The sequence below is a fragment of the Diabrotica virgifera genome, chromosome 3 (assembly GCF_917563875.1).
Source record: "Diabrotica virgifera virgifera chromosome 3, PGI_DIABVI_V3a".
In the NCBI taxonomy this organism is placed as follows: domain Eukaryota; kingdom Metazoa; phylum Arthropoda; class Insecta; order Coleoptera; family Chrysomelidae; genus Diabrotica; species Diabrotica virgifera.
This window is the reverse complement of record NC_065445.1, coordinates 24,477,455-24,491,031: the sequence shown is the minus strand read 5'-3', so window position 1 is coordinate 24,491,031 and position 13,577 is coordinate 24,477,455. Positions and strand designations below refer to the sequence as shown.

The 13,577-nt window shown below is 33.3% G+C and overlaps 1 protein-coding gene across 1 annotated transcript in view; it reads right to left on the bottom strand.

The window, feature by feature from the left end:
- The window catches only part of LOC114349513 (homeotic protein caudal), a 128,443-nt gene extending 120,272 nt beyond the window's left edge, over positions 1 to 8,171 (bottom strand). The window contains exon 1 of the mRNA XM_028299915.2: positions 7,602 to 8,171. Coding sequence (XP_028155716.1) covers positions 7,602 to 8,052 — 451 coding nt within the window. The 5' untranslated portion in view covers positions 8,053 to 8,171. The remainder of the gene's footprint in view (positions 1 to 7,601) is intronic.
- Positions 8,172 to 13,577: the final 5,406 nt, after the last annotated feature.

Below are 13,577 nucleotides of genomic sequence, written 5' to 3'. Positions count from 1 at the left end.
GAATAGAATTTTAATGGGAGGTGTATGGAATGGTTATGGAAAGTAAACGGGAGGTATAGCGGGAATCGACCCTTACACTGAAGATAGTTTACAACGTATGCTGCACGGTGCAGCCTGCACCAATTAAATTATTTAAGTAATATAACCGCCAGAAAATTTAACATATTATTTCCCCAAAAAAGACAAAATGCATGGTTATAACAGCAAATATACAGACTACAGATGTAAATTAGAGCTGGAGGGTCAGATAATAGAACTAGTGACGGTGTTCTAGTAGTATCTATCTAGTAGAAGTATCTAGGCATCACGCTATCGTCGCTATCTTCCACTTCTAAATAGAAGTGGAAAATCCAGTGAATACAGCTAGCAGAGTCGCAGGCTGCCTGAATGAAGCAATATCTTCTTCTTCAATTGCCATATAATCGACGGAGGTCGGCAATCATCATAGCTATTCGGACTTTGAAGACGGCTGCTCTGAAAAGTTCATTTGATGTAGGTATGTACATCCATACATATCAACTGATTATTACGCATATTTCTATGCATACTCTCCACGTGTAATCAGTCTAGATATATCCCAGAGTGAAACAATAGGGAGAAATAAAAATATCTGGGAAAAATGAAAGGTAGAATTTACAAAGTAGTTATCAGACCAATAATGACATACGCAGAAACATGACATGATATAATAAAGGACGAAAAGAATGCTAGAAACAGCAGAGATGAAAACTTTTAGAAAAATCCGTGTTAAGTAGCGTTACCAGGTGTCCCGATTTGCGCGGGACGTCCCGATTTTCAGGGGTCCAGGGACGCGTACCGATTTGTACCTGATCGGGACACCAAATGTCCCGATTTTCACCCACTAAAACCAATTTCAGGGGGATTTGCAGTGAATTTTATAACTATGTTATAAAAACAAGGCACTGCTTGTGAAAAAGCGGTAAAATCGAATGAAAAATATAATTTTAATAAAAAATAAATAATTTTCTTTAATCTACGATTTTCTTTTGTAATTTCGTCTGATTATTATTATTATTATGTAGGATTAAATACAGATTATAGAAACACCTTGTAGTCCAGTAAATGAACGGGAAATACGGCGATACCGTGTAATTTTCAGGATCAACTTCGAATTGCATGAAAATTTGGACGGCTTGTGCCGTTGGTTGATTTTACTCGGGGGGTGACAGTCACCCCTAGATGAGGGTGAAAAACCGCGCGTTTAAAATAAGTCCGGAGATGGATAAATTGACTAATTCTAAGCAATTTTAGTTCTATAGAATCTTAACTTAGTTAATACTTTTCGAGTTATTTACGATTGAAAATGTTTATTTTTCGACAAAAAAATCACGTTTTTGGTCGATTTTCACAAATAACTCAAAAAGTAAGTATTTGATTGAAAAAATATTCTTAGCAAAAATGTAGCATAATATAAACAAATTGTGAACTCGTAAAGTCTATAGACCCAGCAAAAGCAAAGTTGTAGCTCATGAAATATACGTTCTTATTCGTCAAATTCCAAATCAAATATTTCAACGTGAAATAACCAAGAAATTAAGCACTTTTCGGGAAAAACCAATTAAAACTTTTTTAATAAAGCTTTATTTTTATGTTTTAAAAAAGTTTCTAGCATCAAAACTAAGCGAGTTGTGCTCAAAATCAAGTTGACTCCTTTTTTTGGTAAAAAAACCGTGAAAATATCCCCCTACTTAGCACCCCAAATGAAATTAATCGTTACGGCTTTACAAACAATTTACTTTACTTATGTATTTTTTACATGATTGAAAGGGCCTGAACGAGTCACTAATCACGAGTGTATGCAAAATATGAACAGCCATATTTTAACCAATTTTTGTCTTACAGAAAAACAAAATGAATCATATATTTATAAAAGCAAAACCTACCTACTTTTTACTCCTTGAGATTTTTAGTACACCTAATACTTTTTAAGTTATTTTGAAAAAAGGGCATTTTCCAATATTTTAGGAAATTTTTTTTTTGCTATAAAACCAATTTTTTTCAAAACTAAGCACTCCCAACCGTTAAACCTTACAGATCGTACGTACTTACAGATAAAAATTTAAAAAAATGTAATAGGTTTTGCCCGAAAATTGCTTAATTTTTTGGTTATTTCAAGTTGAAAAATTCGATTTGGAATTTGACGAATAAGAACGTATTTTTGATGAGCTACAACTTTGCTTTTATTGGTTTTATAGACTTTCTGAACATACAATTTTTTTGCTTTTTTAAAAGCTACATTTTTGCTAATAATATTTTGTTCGATAACATTACTCGAAAAGTATTGACTTTTTTACTGGGCGGTCATTTACTGGGCTATTGTTGTTTATTTGTCCCGATCTACAACCCTAAATCCCGATTTGTTTTTGCTTATGTACCGATTAAAAACAAATCGGACCTGGCAACACTAGTGTTAAGACATTATGGGGAGAAGAAGAAGAAGACCATACTCCGTTTGAGTAGACTATTCTTATTCTGGCTCTTATTATTGACGTCTTGATTTCCAGCTCAATTTTTTGTATTCTTCGAGTAGTTTTCTTTGGCATACATTCAAAATTTTATCATTCGCTAATATGATCTCAAACATTCTAAATTTCTAATATTATTTCAAACACCTTAAATTTCCAATCCAAAAACTTTTGTAACTTCATTTAGATCTTTTCAATATTCTTAGTGCTGAGGGTGCATTCTTTGGTGCTGATGACACTGTTCTATTGTATGTATTATTAGAAGCAGAAAATACCTCAGTTCTCGGCAATGTGGCAGCAAAAAAGGAATTTCAATTCCTTGTTTCTAAGAAAACCTCTTCTTCGGTTGGTTCTTTAGAACACTAGTACAAATACCTAATAATTTACATAATTTATGCACCACCTAGATATTGCAAATTGAAAACCTCAGGATAATTAAATTTTCACATCTTTCGACATATTTGTGAATGATACAGAAATAAGTCTGGTCTTTTAATGTCTATAAATTGCCCGCCTGTAAAAATAGCATAGGCGCCCTTCGGGTTTTAAATTAGTATTTTGTATATCGTCAGCAGAAACAAGCTCATTTTTGGGCCCCAAACAGGGGCTCCCGCCTGCACTACATCCCTTGCAGGCCCGTTATCGCCGGCCCTGAGCCTCGCTCGGGAATAACCCATTATTAAATATTTCGATGCTAAACAATGTACTAAATTTGGACTTTCCAAAGTTTTCCAAAAAATATGATTCATGGAATATTAAAGGATAGAAGAACACCAGTTTTTGTATACCTACTCAGTTTAGAAATGCATGATGTAACAGCATAGTTTTTGTAAAGAATTTATAGATGAATAATTAATGACCACCCCCACAAGCTTCAAATACAAATATGTACAACATAAAATAAAAATGAACTGGATTATGATATGAGTATTATAACAGTCTGTAAAGTGATGAATTCACTATTATTGAAACAAGAAGAATCAATAACAAGAATAGCTGAATCAAAACTATTTTGTCTCGCAAGTCTAATCAAATATTGCTAATTTGTTATTACATCCATTGAATGAACTTACCTCTGTTGTGAATATTCGATTTCTGAATGAAAAATATTTTTCAAAAATTCACTTTGTTTGATTGGCACTTTGAAAAATTAGTTTCTAAAAACGGTATCTTGGCACATATATATGGCAGGCAAATGAAAACATTTCTTGAATGAATATTTACCTATAAGGTCGACAGGAAGAAGTCGACCTTTATTATGGCCACCTGTACACTCAGATCTCAATCCGTTTGATTATTTTTTTGGTACATTTAAAGAAACAGTTTATAGTGAATAATATATTAGTTTTTTTATATTCTTGATATATGTATAGTATAAATTATTTTTATAAGCTAATTTATTAACAATTATTATGCCAAACGCTTAAAGTATTCGTGGAATACTTATGATGTATGATGGTATATTTTTATTAAAATTTTAAAAATTATCCGACCAGATTAAAATTATCTTCAAAACGTTTTCGGTACGGTCGGACCATCATCAGTGAAACTAACCACATATCTAGATATAATAATCTTTAGATTAAATGATAAATATATTGAAATGTGAAGTCGATGTTATAGGATATCACTTTATAAAACATACCTATATCTATCTACCTTCTCTAAAAATGGAAAACTTATACTTTTACAATCAAGATGCAGTAGAAATAAACAAACCAAGACACGTTAAATGCTACTAGGAGCACTCCCGAATCATAATTTACAATAGTAGGGGAGCCCAGGCGGGGATTTTTGCAGTTACTCGAGCGCGTCAGATTAGGTATCACCCTGCAGATGTACTTCTACCATATATTGGCTATTAACACAGGGAAGTTCGTTAAGGGGGACCCGAAAAAAACTATCCTTAAAAATACTCGAATAATTGTCAGATTAAGATAAGGTAAGTTAAGTAGGTACATGCAAGAGTGTAATTTTCAAAAATCTGACGATTTGAGCGGGACATAAGGAAATGGGTCAAAAAATTTCACAAAAAAAAAGCGAATATTTTACGAAATGAACATCAGATCGAAAAACTAAAAAAAGTCTTCAATATTTTTCAAAAATCTATCGAATGGTACTGGACCCCGCACGGAGAGGGGTGGGGTGTAAATTTAAAATTTTAAATACAAACCCCGCGATATTTTGCAAAATGAACATCAGATCGAAAAACTGCAAAATATACTTTGAAAATGTTTTTGAAAAATCTATCGAATGGTAGCAAACACGACCCCCCACGGAGGTGGGGGGAGGGGGGTTACTTTAAAATCTTAAATGGGACCCCCAAATTTTTATTGCAGATTTGGATTATCTACGTAAAAATAAGCAACGTTTATTCGAGACATATTTTCGAATTATGGATAGATGGCGCTATAATCGGAAAAAACGATTGTTGGAAATGGAAAATTAAATTAAAAAAATGGAAAGTCCCCACTAAAATGAAAAATTTTACTTAACTCTTTTTGGTTTTAGGACCTAATAATCAAAACCCAATAGGTCCCCATAACGCTCGAGTGACTGCAAATTTAGCATACTTCGCTCCCCTATGTATAAACTTTGGAAATCATGATTTCGGATTTACAATGTATATACATTGTAAATTATGATTCGCGTGTGCTCCTAGTAGCATTTAACGTGTCTTGGGTTGTTTATTTCTACTGCATCTTCATTGTAAATTTAGTATGGTGCAACGATAGTAGTAAGTATAAGCTATCTAAAAGCTCAGACCAATAACGCGTTGAAGCTTGCTTCACCAGTTTACCAATTTAAACGTCGGGCAAGAGAGATAGAGAATGATATAATAGTGCAAAGAGAACACAGTTGGCAAAGTATGTACTGTAAAATTAAGAAATATTTACTTACTTTATGATAAACTCAAAGGGACCATCATGACCCCAAGAATATGAAGGTACCCGCCAGTGTGGGCGGTAGAAATTTGATTAAATTATTTAATTCATACAATGAAAAAAATCTTTACACAATGTGTGTAGTTAGACCACTACATAGTAAAATTACCACGGCACTGATCGTATGAGCGCCCTAACTCCATCGAAAGCGGGACGCTTTAGTACCTGTATGTTAAATTCCCTTGAACCGTGTCATTTTACCGGACAATCCACGGGGAAAAATGCGACGCTCCACAGGTCATAAATTAGGGTACCGATGCCATAAATTAGGGTTCGGTATTATGGAGAAATCTGACGACTAGGTCGAAGCGCGTGTTAATACGAGCTTCAGGTATTTAAAAATTTAGACGTCGGCAAAGAGAGATAATAATATATATAATAGTGAGAACGACAGAGAGCACAGTACAACTCCACAGGGCTGTAAAATTAGTAATATTTACTTTGTGATAAGATGGGTCAGACACATGGTTGGACATCCTACCTTCAAGAATATTTATTACACCGCGCCAGTGGGGCCGTTAAAAATATTAGTAGTTGGTTAATTCACACAATGATAAAAATTAAAACCCAACGTAATTAGACCACAAAATTACGACGACACTGATGTATTCCCTGGTTTGCCCAGCTGAAAGGGTTTTTGAAATGTATACCTGTACCACCAACCCATGTCACTCAACGCTCACCATAAATAACCATATTTATTTGTTCAAGGATCGTAAACACAAAATTTTGAGAGGAATTTCTCTATTTCAAATTGCGTTTACTGTAGTTCACGTAGGGTTGAATCGCGTCTTCAGTTTTTATCTTTTTCTGTTACATTTTTTTATTTCACTCAGAATGTCGCTTCACGCGCTTCGACCTAGTCGTAAGATTTCTCCATTAGCTGTTTAAGGATCATAAATATCAAATTTTGAGAGGAATTTCGCCATTTTAGGTTGCACAATCATATCATAAAACAAGTAGATCCCTTGTTTATGCAATTCCACCCCGCTGAGCTGAATATTAATGATTGTCTTAGATAGCTGGTATTACTATACCAGCCAACTGATTATAGTTGCCTTGACTGTACAAAATATTTGTAATATAATATGATAGATACCCAGTTTGGGTTCGGAAAAAGACTAGCAATAAGAAAAACACTTTTTTCTAGTAATGTGCTATCATAAAGACGTCTGCTCCATTGGTTTTGAGACATTTTATAGAGTTTGACATCAGAAACTTATAACTTATAGAACTATGTACTAGCCATAGAAGGAAAACGAGTAGAAAGGATTAACACCTACAAATATCTAGGAACATGGGTACCGCTATATAAAACAATTGCGTAAAGTAGTAAAATGAGTCACGAATTAAGGCAGAATTGCCAGGCAAACCTTTGTAAAACTGAAAAACATGTTCCTGATGGTCAATTTGTTATAATACTTAGACTTGAAGATGAGCGTAAAGTGTATTTTATTGGATGTAATGGAAACTGATGGAGTGAATGTGATGCAGTGAATTCAATGAGTTACAATGTTACAAATACGGAAATCAAGGCGGTTACAAAAGGATTGGGAAGGCATAAAAACTGAGACAATTTGAATATTTATGTAGAGATGAGACGGTGTTTGAAATATTAAGAATTGCAATGGATCCATGCAAGGATAAGAGAAACAAACCGATGAAGGATGGTCTAAGCTTCTGAGAAACCTACGTGAACGGTAGAATTGCAGCTCAACAGACTTTTTCAAATTAGCTACCAACAACAGACGAATAGCTATGATGATAACTAACCTCCTATAGGAGAAGGAATCACAAGAAAAAGAGGAATAATCTGATCATTATCCACATTATAATTTGTGATCTTTACTAGGTAAGTATATTAATTTATTGAATTTGTTTCAAAAGTTGCTGCCTTAATTTTTTAATATTCTTCGATTCTACAACAAAATTTTGTAGGTATTACAATTAGTTATCTAGTTGTTATCTAAAGCAATAAATTTACTTTTTTTCTTGATTAAATTGAGTCAATTATCAATAAAAGTTTTAACATTGTTGCGCTATCGCATCTATCAATAAAGTTGCTCAGCAAATTTTCGTTAGTACAAAAATATATGATATACTTAGATAGGTACCTTCCATAATGAAAGCTATCAATGTCTCAAATAATTTAACATTTTGATTCACTTACCAGGATTGGGTTGAGATTGGTACGACGTCTTCTTAATCCACTCATATGGACTCCTCGCAGGTGTCGGCCTACTTTGATGACCGTGGTTGTTATGAGGCGATATATTCCCGCTCTGTCCCCCAGGACTAGAAATATCACTTCCCGTAATCGGTGGCGACGGAAGCTGGCTTTCCGGATCTAACTGGTGTTGCGGATGCTGCAACATAGGTATTCCCGAATGCAAAAAGTCCGGAATGTCATGCTGGAACACACTATGATGCGCCGGATGATGGTGCCACATTTGCTGCTCTTCGCAGTACGCTCCCGGTGGAGCTGATCCCAGCTGAGGAGTCTGGCGGTACCCCGCCGCTGAGTACCACGGGTGCATGGATGAATTCGCTTGGAAATGTCCATTGCCCGAAATTTGCTGTTGATGATACATTCCGGCAGATTGTCCGTAATATGACACCATACTATATTAATAAAACACTAAAACAAGTTTTTTTAACTGTCACTCAGTTCTTAGTCACTAACAAAACACTTTACACTGCATAGCCAAACTTCTACCACCTAATTACGAGTGGGACTGAAACCTCTGATTGACGACTGAGGTGCGTATTGCCGGGAGATAAATGCGATAAGGAATAACAACAAGAGGGGTGGAGCTTTGGGGTCGCTGCGGGCCAATAGAACGGTCCCCGGCGAATCATGGCTGAAGATATCAGTGGCCACCAATCGCAGAGGCGGACGGAGTCAACCTGGATATTAAGCAATATTTAATTGGGAAGGTCTTAATTTGTCCGCCTACATGTGGTTTCAACTTTTTTTTGTTATTCTAATTTATTTACAAGAGACTATTGTTATGTATATTCGGTAAAGCTTTAAAAAATACAGGGACGTTTAGAGAGGGAGTAATTTATTGTTGAATGAGGGACGTTTTTTCAAGGATGTGAGATATCTGGGTAGATTTTTATTTCCTTTTCCTAGGGTCGCTATAAGCAAAATATTCTAATTTATGTGTTACCTGAGTAGGTGTACCTCACTACTATAAAAATATAGGGAAATGAAAACTTTTAATATACTTAATTAGGATGTTCATGTTTCATTAGTGCCAACAACAAGATTTTTTAACACGCATGGGAAGGTATGTATGTGTGGCTTATTAGACCAGGATGCATCTGTAAAAATATTAGTACATTTGGGCGTTGAGAGGTGACTCAAATTTTTTTGCAGAAATTGCTTGAAAATAACTCAAATAATAATATTTGAATTATCCTCCCTCTCAAAAAGGTCCGGAACATTGTTTAAATAATCAAAATGTCAAAAAATTAAGGAAAAATTCGATATTTTTCTTCGTTTTTTGATTATAACTTTAAAAGTATTCATTTCCGAGAAAAGTTGTACTGACATAAAAGTTGCGTAGTTAAATTTCCTACAATATAGAATTGGTTAAAAATTTAAAAAATAGTCACCCTTGTTGCAAAATAGCAATAATTGCGAAAAAAACCATACAAAAACAAGTATTTGCATTTTACGTTTTTCAACCATTTATGCTATACTTAGGACCTTCATATTTCACCCAGAAAAACTTTATGATACAGCAAAACAATACTGTAAATTTAATTAAGATCGGTTCTACAGATTGTGCAAAATAAATTTTGCAATCCAGCTTTCGTAAAAAAAATTCATTTTTTCAAAATGTTACGGGACTAAAAATAAAGCAGATAGCAAGTTGAAATTTTTTTTGCGCATAGAAGTCTACTGTACCTTTCATTTGCAATTTTGCAAAATTAAAATCAATTAACACCACGGCGTCAGGAATTTTTTTAAATAAACATTAATTATTGTTGCTACGCGCAGGACAGCGGATAGTTTGCTCTGATTTGGCATTCCAATGACCTTTGATAATGATTGATACATTTTAATTTTTATTAAATTTCGATATAAATAAATAAATTTGTTTATTGCAAAATAAAAACACATACTCTATCCTTTGAAATAACACTTTTATTAGCAAAAACTTTCTTTGTTCATATATTTTAACTTGAAAAATAAAAGTTTATTATTTTTAAACATATGCAATTGTTTAAACAATATTTCACAAACAATAATAAAATAAGTTTGATTTTTGTGGAATTAAAATATTAAAATACAACAAAATATAGAGTAAGAAAATAATATATTAAATAAAGGTTGGAAGAAATTTTGATGGAAATCAACTTGTGTGAATCTAACACCGCTGTCCTGCGCGTAGCACCAAAAATTATTGTTTATTTAAAAAATTTCCTGACGCCGTGGTAATTAATCGATTTTAATTTTGCAAATTACAAATGAAAGGTACAGTACACTTCTATAAACAAAAAAAATTCAACTTGCTATCTGCTTTATTTTCAGTCTTGTAACATTTTGAAAAAATAAATTATTTTTGCGAAAGCTGGATTGCAAAATTTCTTTTGCAAAATCTATTGAACCGATCTCAATGAAATTTACAGTATTGTTTTACTGTATCATAATGTTTTTCTGGGTGAAATATGAAGGTCCTAAGTGTAGCATAAATGGTTGAAAAACGTAAAATGCGAATACTTGTTTTTGTATGGTTTGTTCACAATTATTGCTATTTTGCAACCTAGGGTAACAATTTTTTAAATTTTTAACCAATTTTATATTATGGGAAATTTAATTACGCAACTTTTATGTCAGTACAACTTTTCTCGGAAATGAATACTTTTAAAGTTATAATCAAAAAACCAAGAAAAAAATCGAATTTTTCCTTAATTTTTGGACATTTTGATTATTTAAACAATGTTCCGGACCTTTTTGAGAGGGAGGATAACTCAAATATTATTCTAAAAAGGGGTAGTTCCCTGGGTTGGCTGTATACCTTATAGTTAAACAAACTGGAACATGAAGTAAAAACCACTTCTATGTAAAAGGTATATTTACTAAAAATTTTTAGAATCCCAATGGATTCAATAAAATGAGTTCATCAGAACATTTTCAAACCTATCGGTCCATCATCAGTGAATTTGAATACTTGCAAAATAGCCCCAGAACCAAACAATGGTTGTGATTATAAATAAATCTACATTATGTTAAAATAAAATTAAAATGGCTAAACGCCGATGTTCAGGGATTAAACCTCTGGGAACATGGTGAAACTCTACCCGAGGACCCAATCAACCATCTTCCGACACTTAGTCATCGTTGACCGAAGATGGTTGATTGGGTCCTCGGGTAGAATTTCACCATGTTCCCAGGGTTTAATCCCTGAACATCCGCGTTTAGCCATTTTAATTTTATTTTAACATAATGTATAGATTTATTTATAATCACAACCATTGTTTGGTTCTGGGGCTATTTTGCAAGTATTCAAATTCACTGATGATGGACCGATAGGTTTGAAAACGTTCTGATGAACTCATTTTATTGAATCCATTGGGATTCTAAAAATTTTTAGTAAATATACCTTTTACATAGAAGTGGTTTTTACTTCAGGTTCCAGTTTGTTCAAATATTATTATTTGACCTATTTTCAAGCAATTTCTGCAAAAAAATTTGAGTTACCTCTCAACGTCCATCTCAAAACAGATGCGCCTGGACTATATGTTATTGAACATATCTACGTATTATCTTCAATTCTAATCAATATCATTTAGGTTTTATGATATTTTGAAAAAAAAATCGCTGATTACCTATTTCATTTGGAATTTATATCTACGGGAGTTCTACAGCCTCTGTCCCATCCCGTATTTCTATCTCCACCGTTTTCGGTCGGTCCATTCCTCCTCATTCATGGCTCTAATTCCTGCTCTTCATTCTAATGCTGGTGTTCCTCGCCTTCTTCTATCCCATGTAACACAGATTACCAAATCCTGTTTTGACCATCGTTCTTTCTTTCATTCGCTTTACATGCCCATACCATCCTACTCTGCACAAGAGATTTAAACTTGGACATAAGAGTTACGTTGGCGAGGTGCTACATTTTCTCGACTTTGTCTTATGGAATGGAAACTTGGACCTTGAATGCGGCATCAATGAAAAAACTAGAATCATTCGAACTGTGGGTGTACAGAAGAATTCTGAAAATATCGTGAACAGAACACGTCACAAACAAAGAGGTTCTGAGAAAGATGAATAAAGAAATGGAAATTCTTCTTTACCTTGCTTAATTTTGTATTTTATTTGTTTATTGACTTTTTTTATAGATCTGATTACTTATCTTTGTTTTTATGTTGTCGTGTTTCTTCCATTAAATCTAAAATTTCGTCAAATAAGCAGTTCGTTAAAATTCACAGCAAAAACCGTTATCTAGTAAATGTATTACTTTTTTGTAGACTAAAATATCAAAATGAAACAAACAGAATGAAATCATACACTCAAAAAAATTTAGTTCGTAATATTGATTAACAGTGATTACTTAATAGTATTTCGTTGTCACAACAATTTAATTTGTTGTTTCAACGAACTTTTAGACATTGACGAATGTATTTGGTTATTGTCACAATAATTGAATAATAATTGTGAGAATAACTAGAGTACATCATTAATCAATAACACTCAATTTATTCAGCCAATAACTTATTTTCGTATATTTAATAAATACCTACTGTTAATTCTGGCAGCAACTCACGTTCTTGATTTCAGATGACAAGCAATTACCTTGGTTTATCGTGACAACGTACAGATTTCATTAAAACAATGTACAAATGTTGTTAATATAGAGTAATATATGATTATTGAATATATGTAAATTGATTGTTGTGACAACGAATGCATTAATCAATCTACTACTGCATTTAATTCCCACAATCAATGCGTTCATTGTGACAATGATCGTAGTTGTTAATTAATATTTTATGCGAGAAATATAAAAAAGATGTTGATGAAACCAAAGAGAACTTGCATAATGAAATTATTCATTTTATAACGTTATGCCAAAATTTGAATAAACATTTGAAAATTTGGTGTCATCCAGGATATAAAGGCAACTTTTGCCAATTTTTAACTTTACTGCAAGTATATTTGACGATACCAATTTCTAATGCGTCAGGCGAGCCGTCTTTTTTGGCTTTAATATTGAAGGTCAAAGGGTCAAGAAAACCTAGACGCATTATCACTATCGTATTATAAAAAATGAAGAAATGGAGCAACTGGATTTTGATTGTATTACTTAATATGGCAGTTTGCTAAGCTAATGCCTAGTAAAGAAAAAAAGGAAGCTAATGTGTTTCTTATATTTTTTAGAATGTTTTTTGTTTGTCATGTGTTGTTCTCTAGAACTTTCTGTTTTTTTTTATATTTATAAATGTATTTTTTGGAATATTTTTTATGTTTGCTATTTTTCTCGTTTGTTTTAAAATTTTTAAAAATGTATGGGTTTTACAATAAACGTTTATAGTTAATACAGGTTAAGGCATGTGTATTTTTGTTAAAAAAAATTGACAATGAGTAGCAATGAAGGGGGCCCCTAAATATCCAGTGCCCAGGGCCTGAAGTTAGGTTAAACCGGTACTGGTAGGTATCTACGGTATTGAACATTTGGGTATTCTTGACCTTCTTCATATTTCTTCATTTGTGATGTGATCAAGTCTGGATATTTGTCTGTCTAGATATCAAAACTTATTTTAGGAAAACAAAGTAGTGATCTCAAATAAAAATTCTTTTACGATATTTTATACTTCTTCGTCCAACTGAAAACTATTGTGGAAAAGCCGATTGTGTCCAACCCAAAGATGTGAAAATCACAAGGCAATAAATCTGGACTATATAATAGATGTTCTAATATCCTTCATTTCTTTCGTTGTAGACTTTCTTTCACTACTTTGGCAACATGAGACCGAGCACTGTCTTTCAGAAGCATGACCTCGTGCTTACTTCTGTAAACCTAGTGAGTCAATGAGACGGTTCCTGGCGAATCATGGCTGAAGATATCAGCGGCCACCAATAGCAGAGGCGGACGCAGTCAACCTGGATATTAAGCAATATTTAATTGGGAAG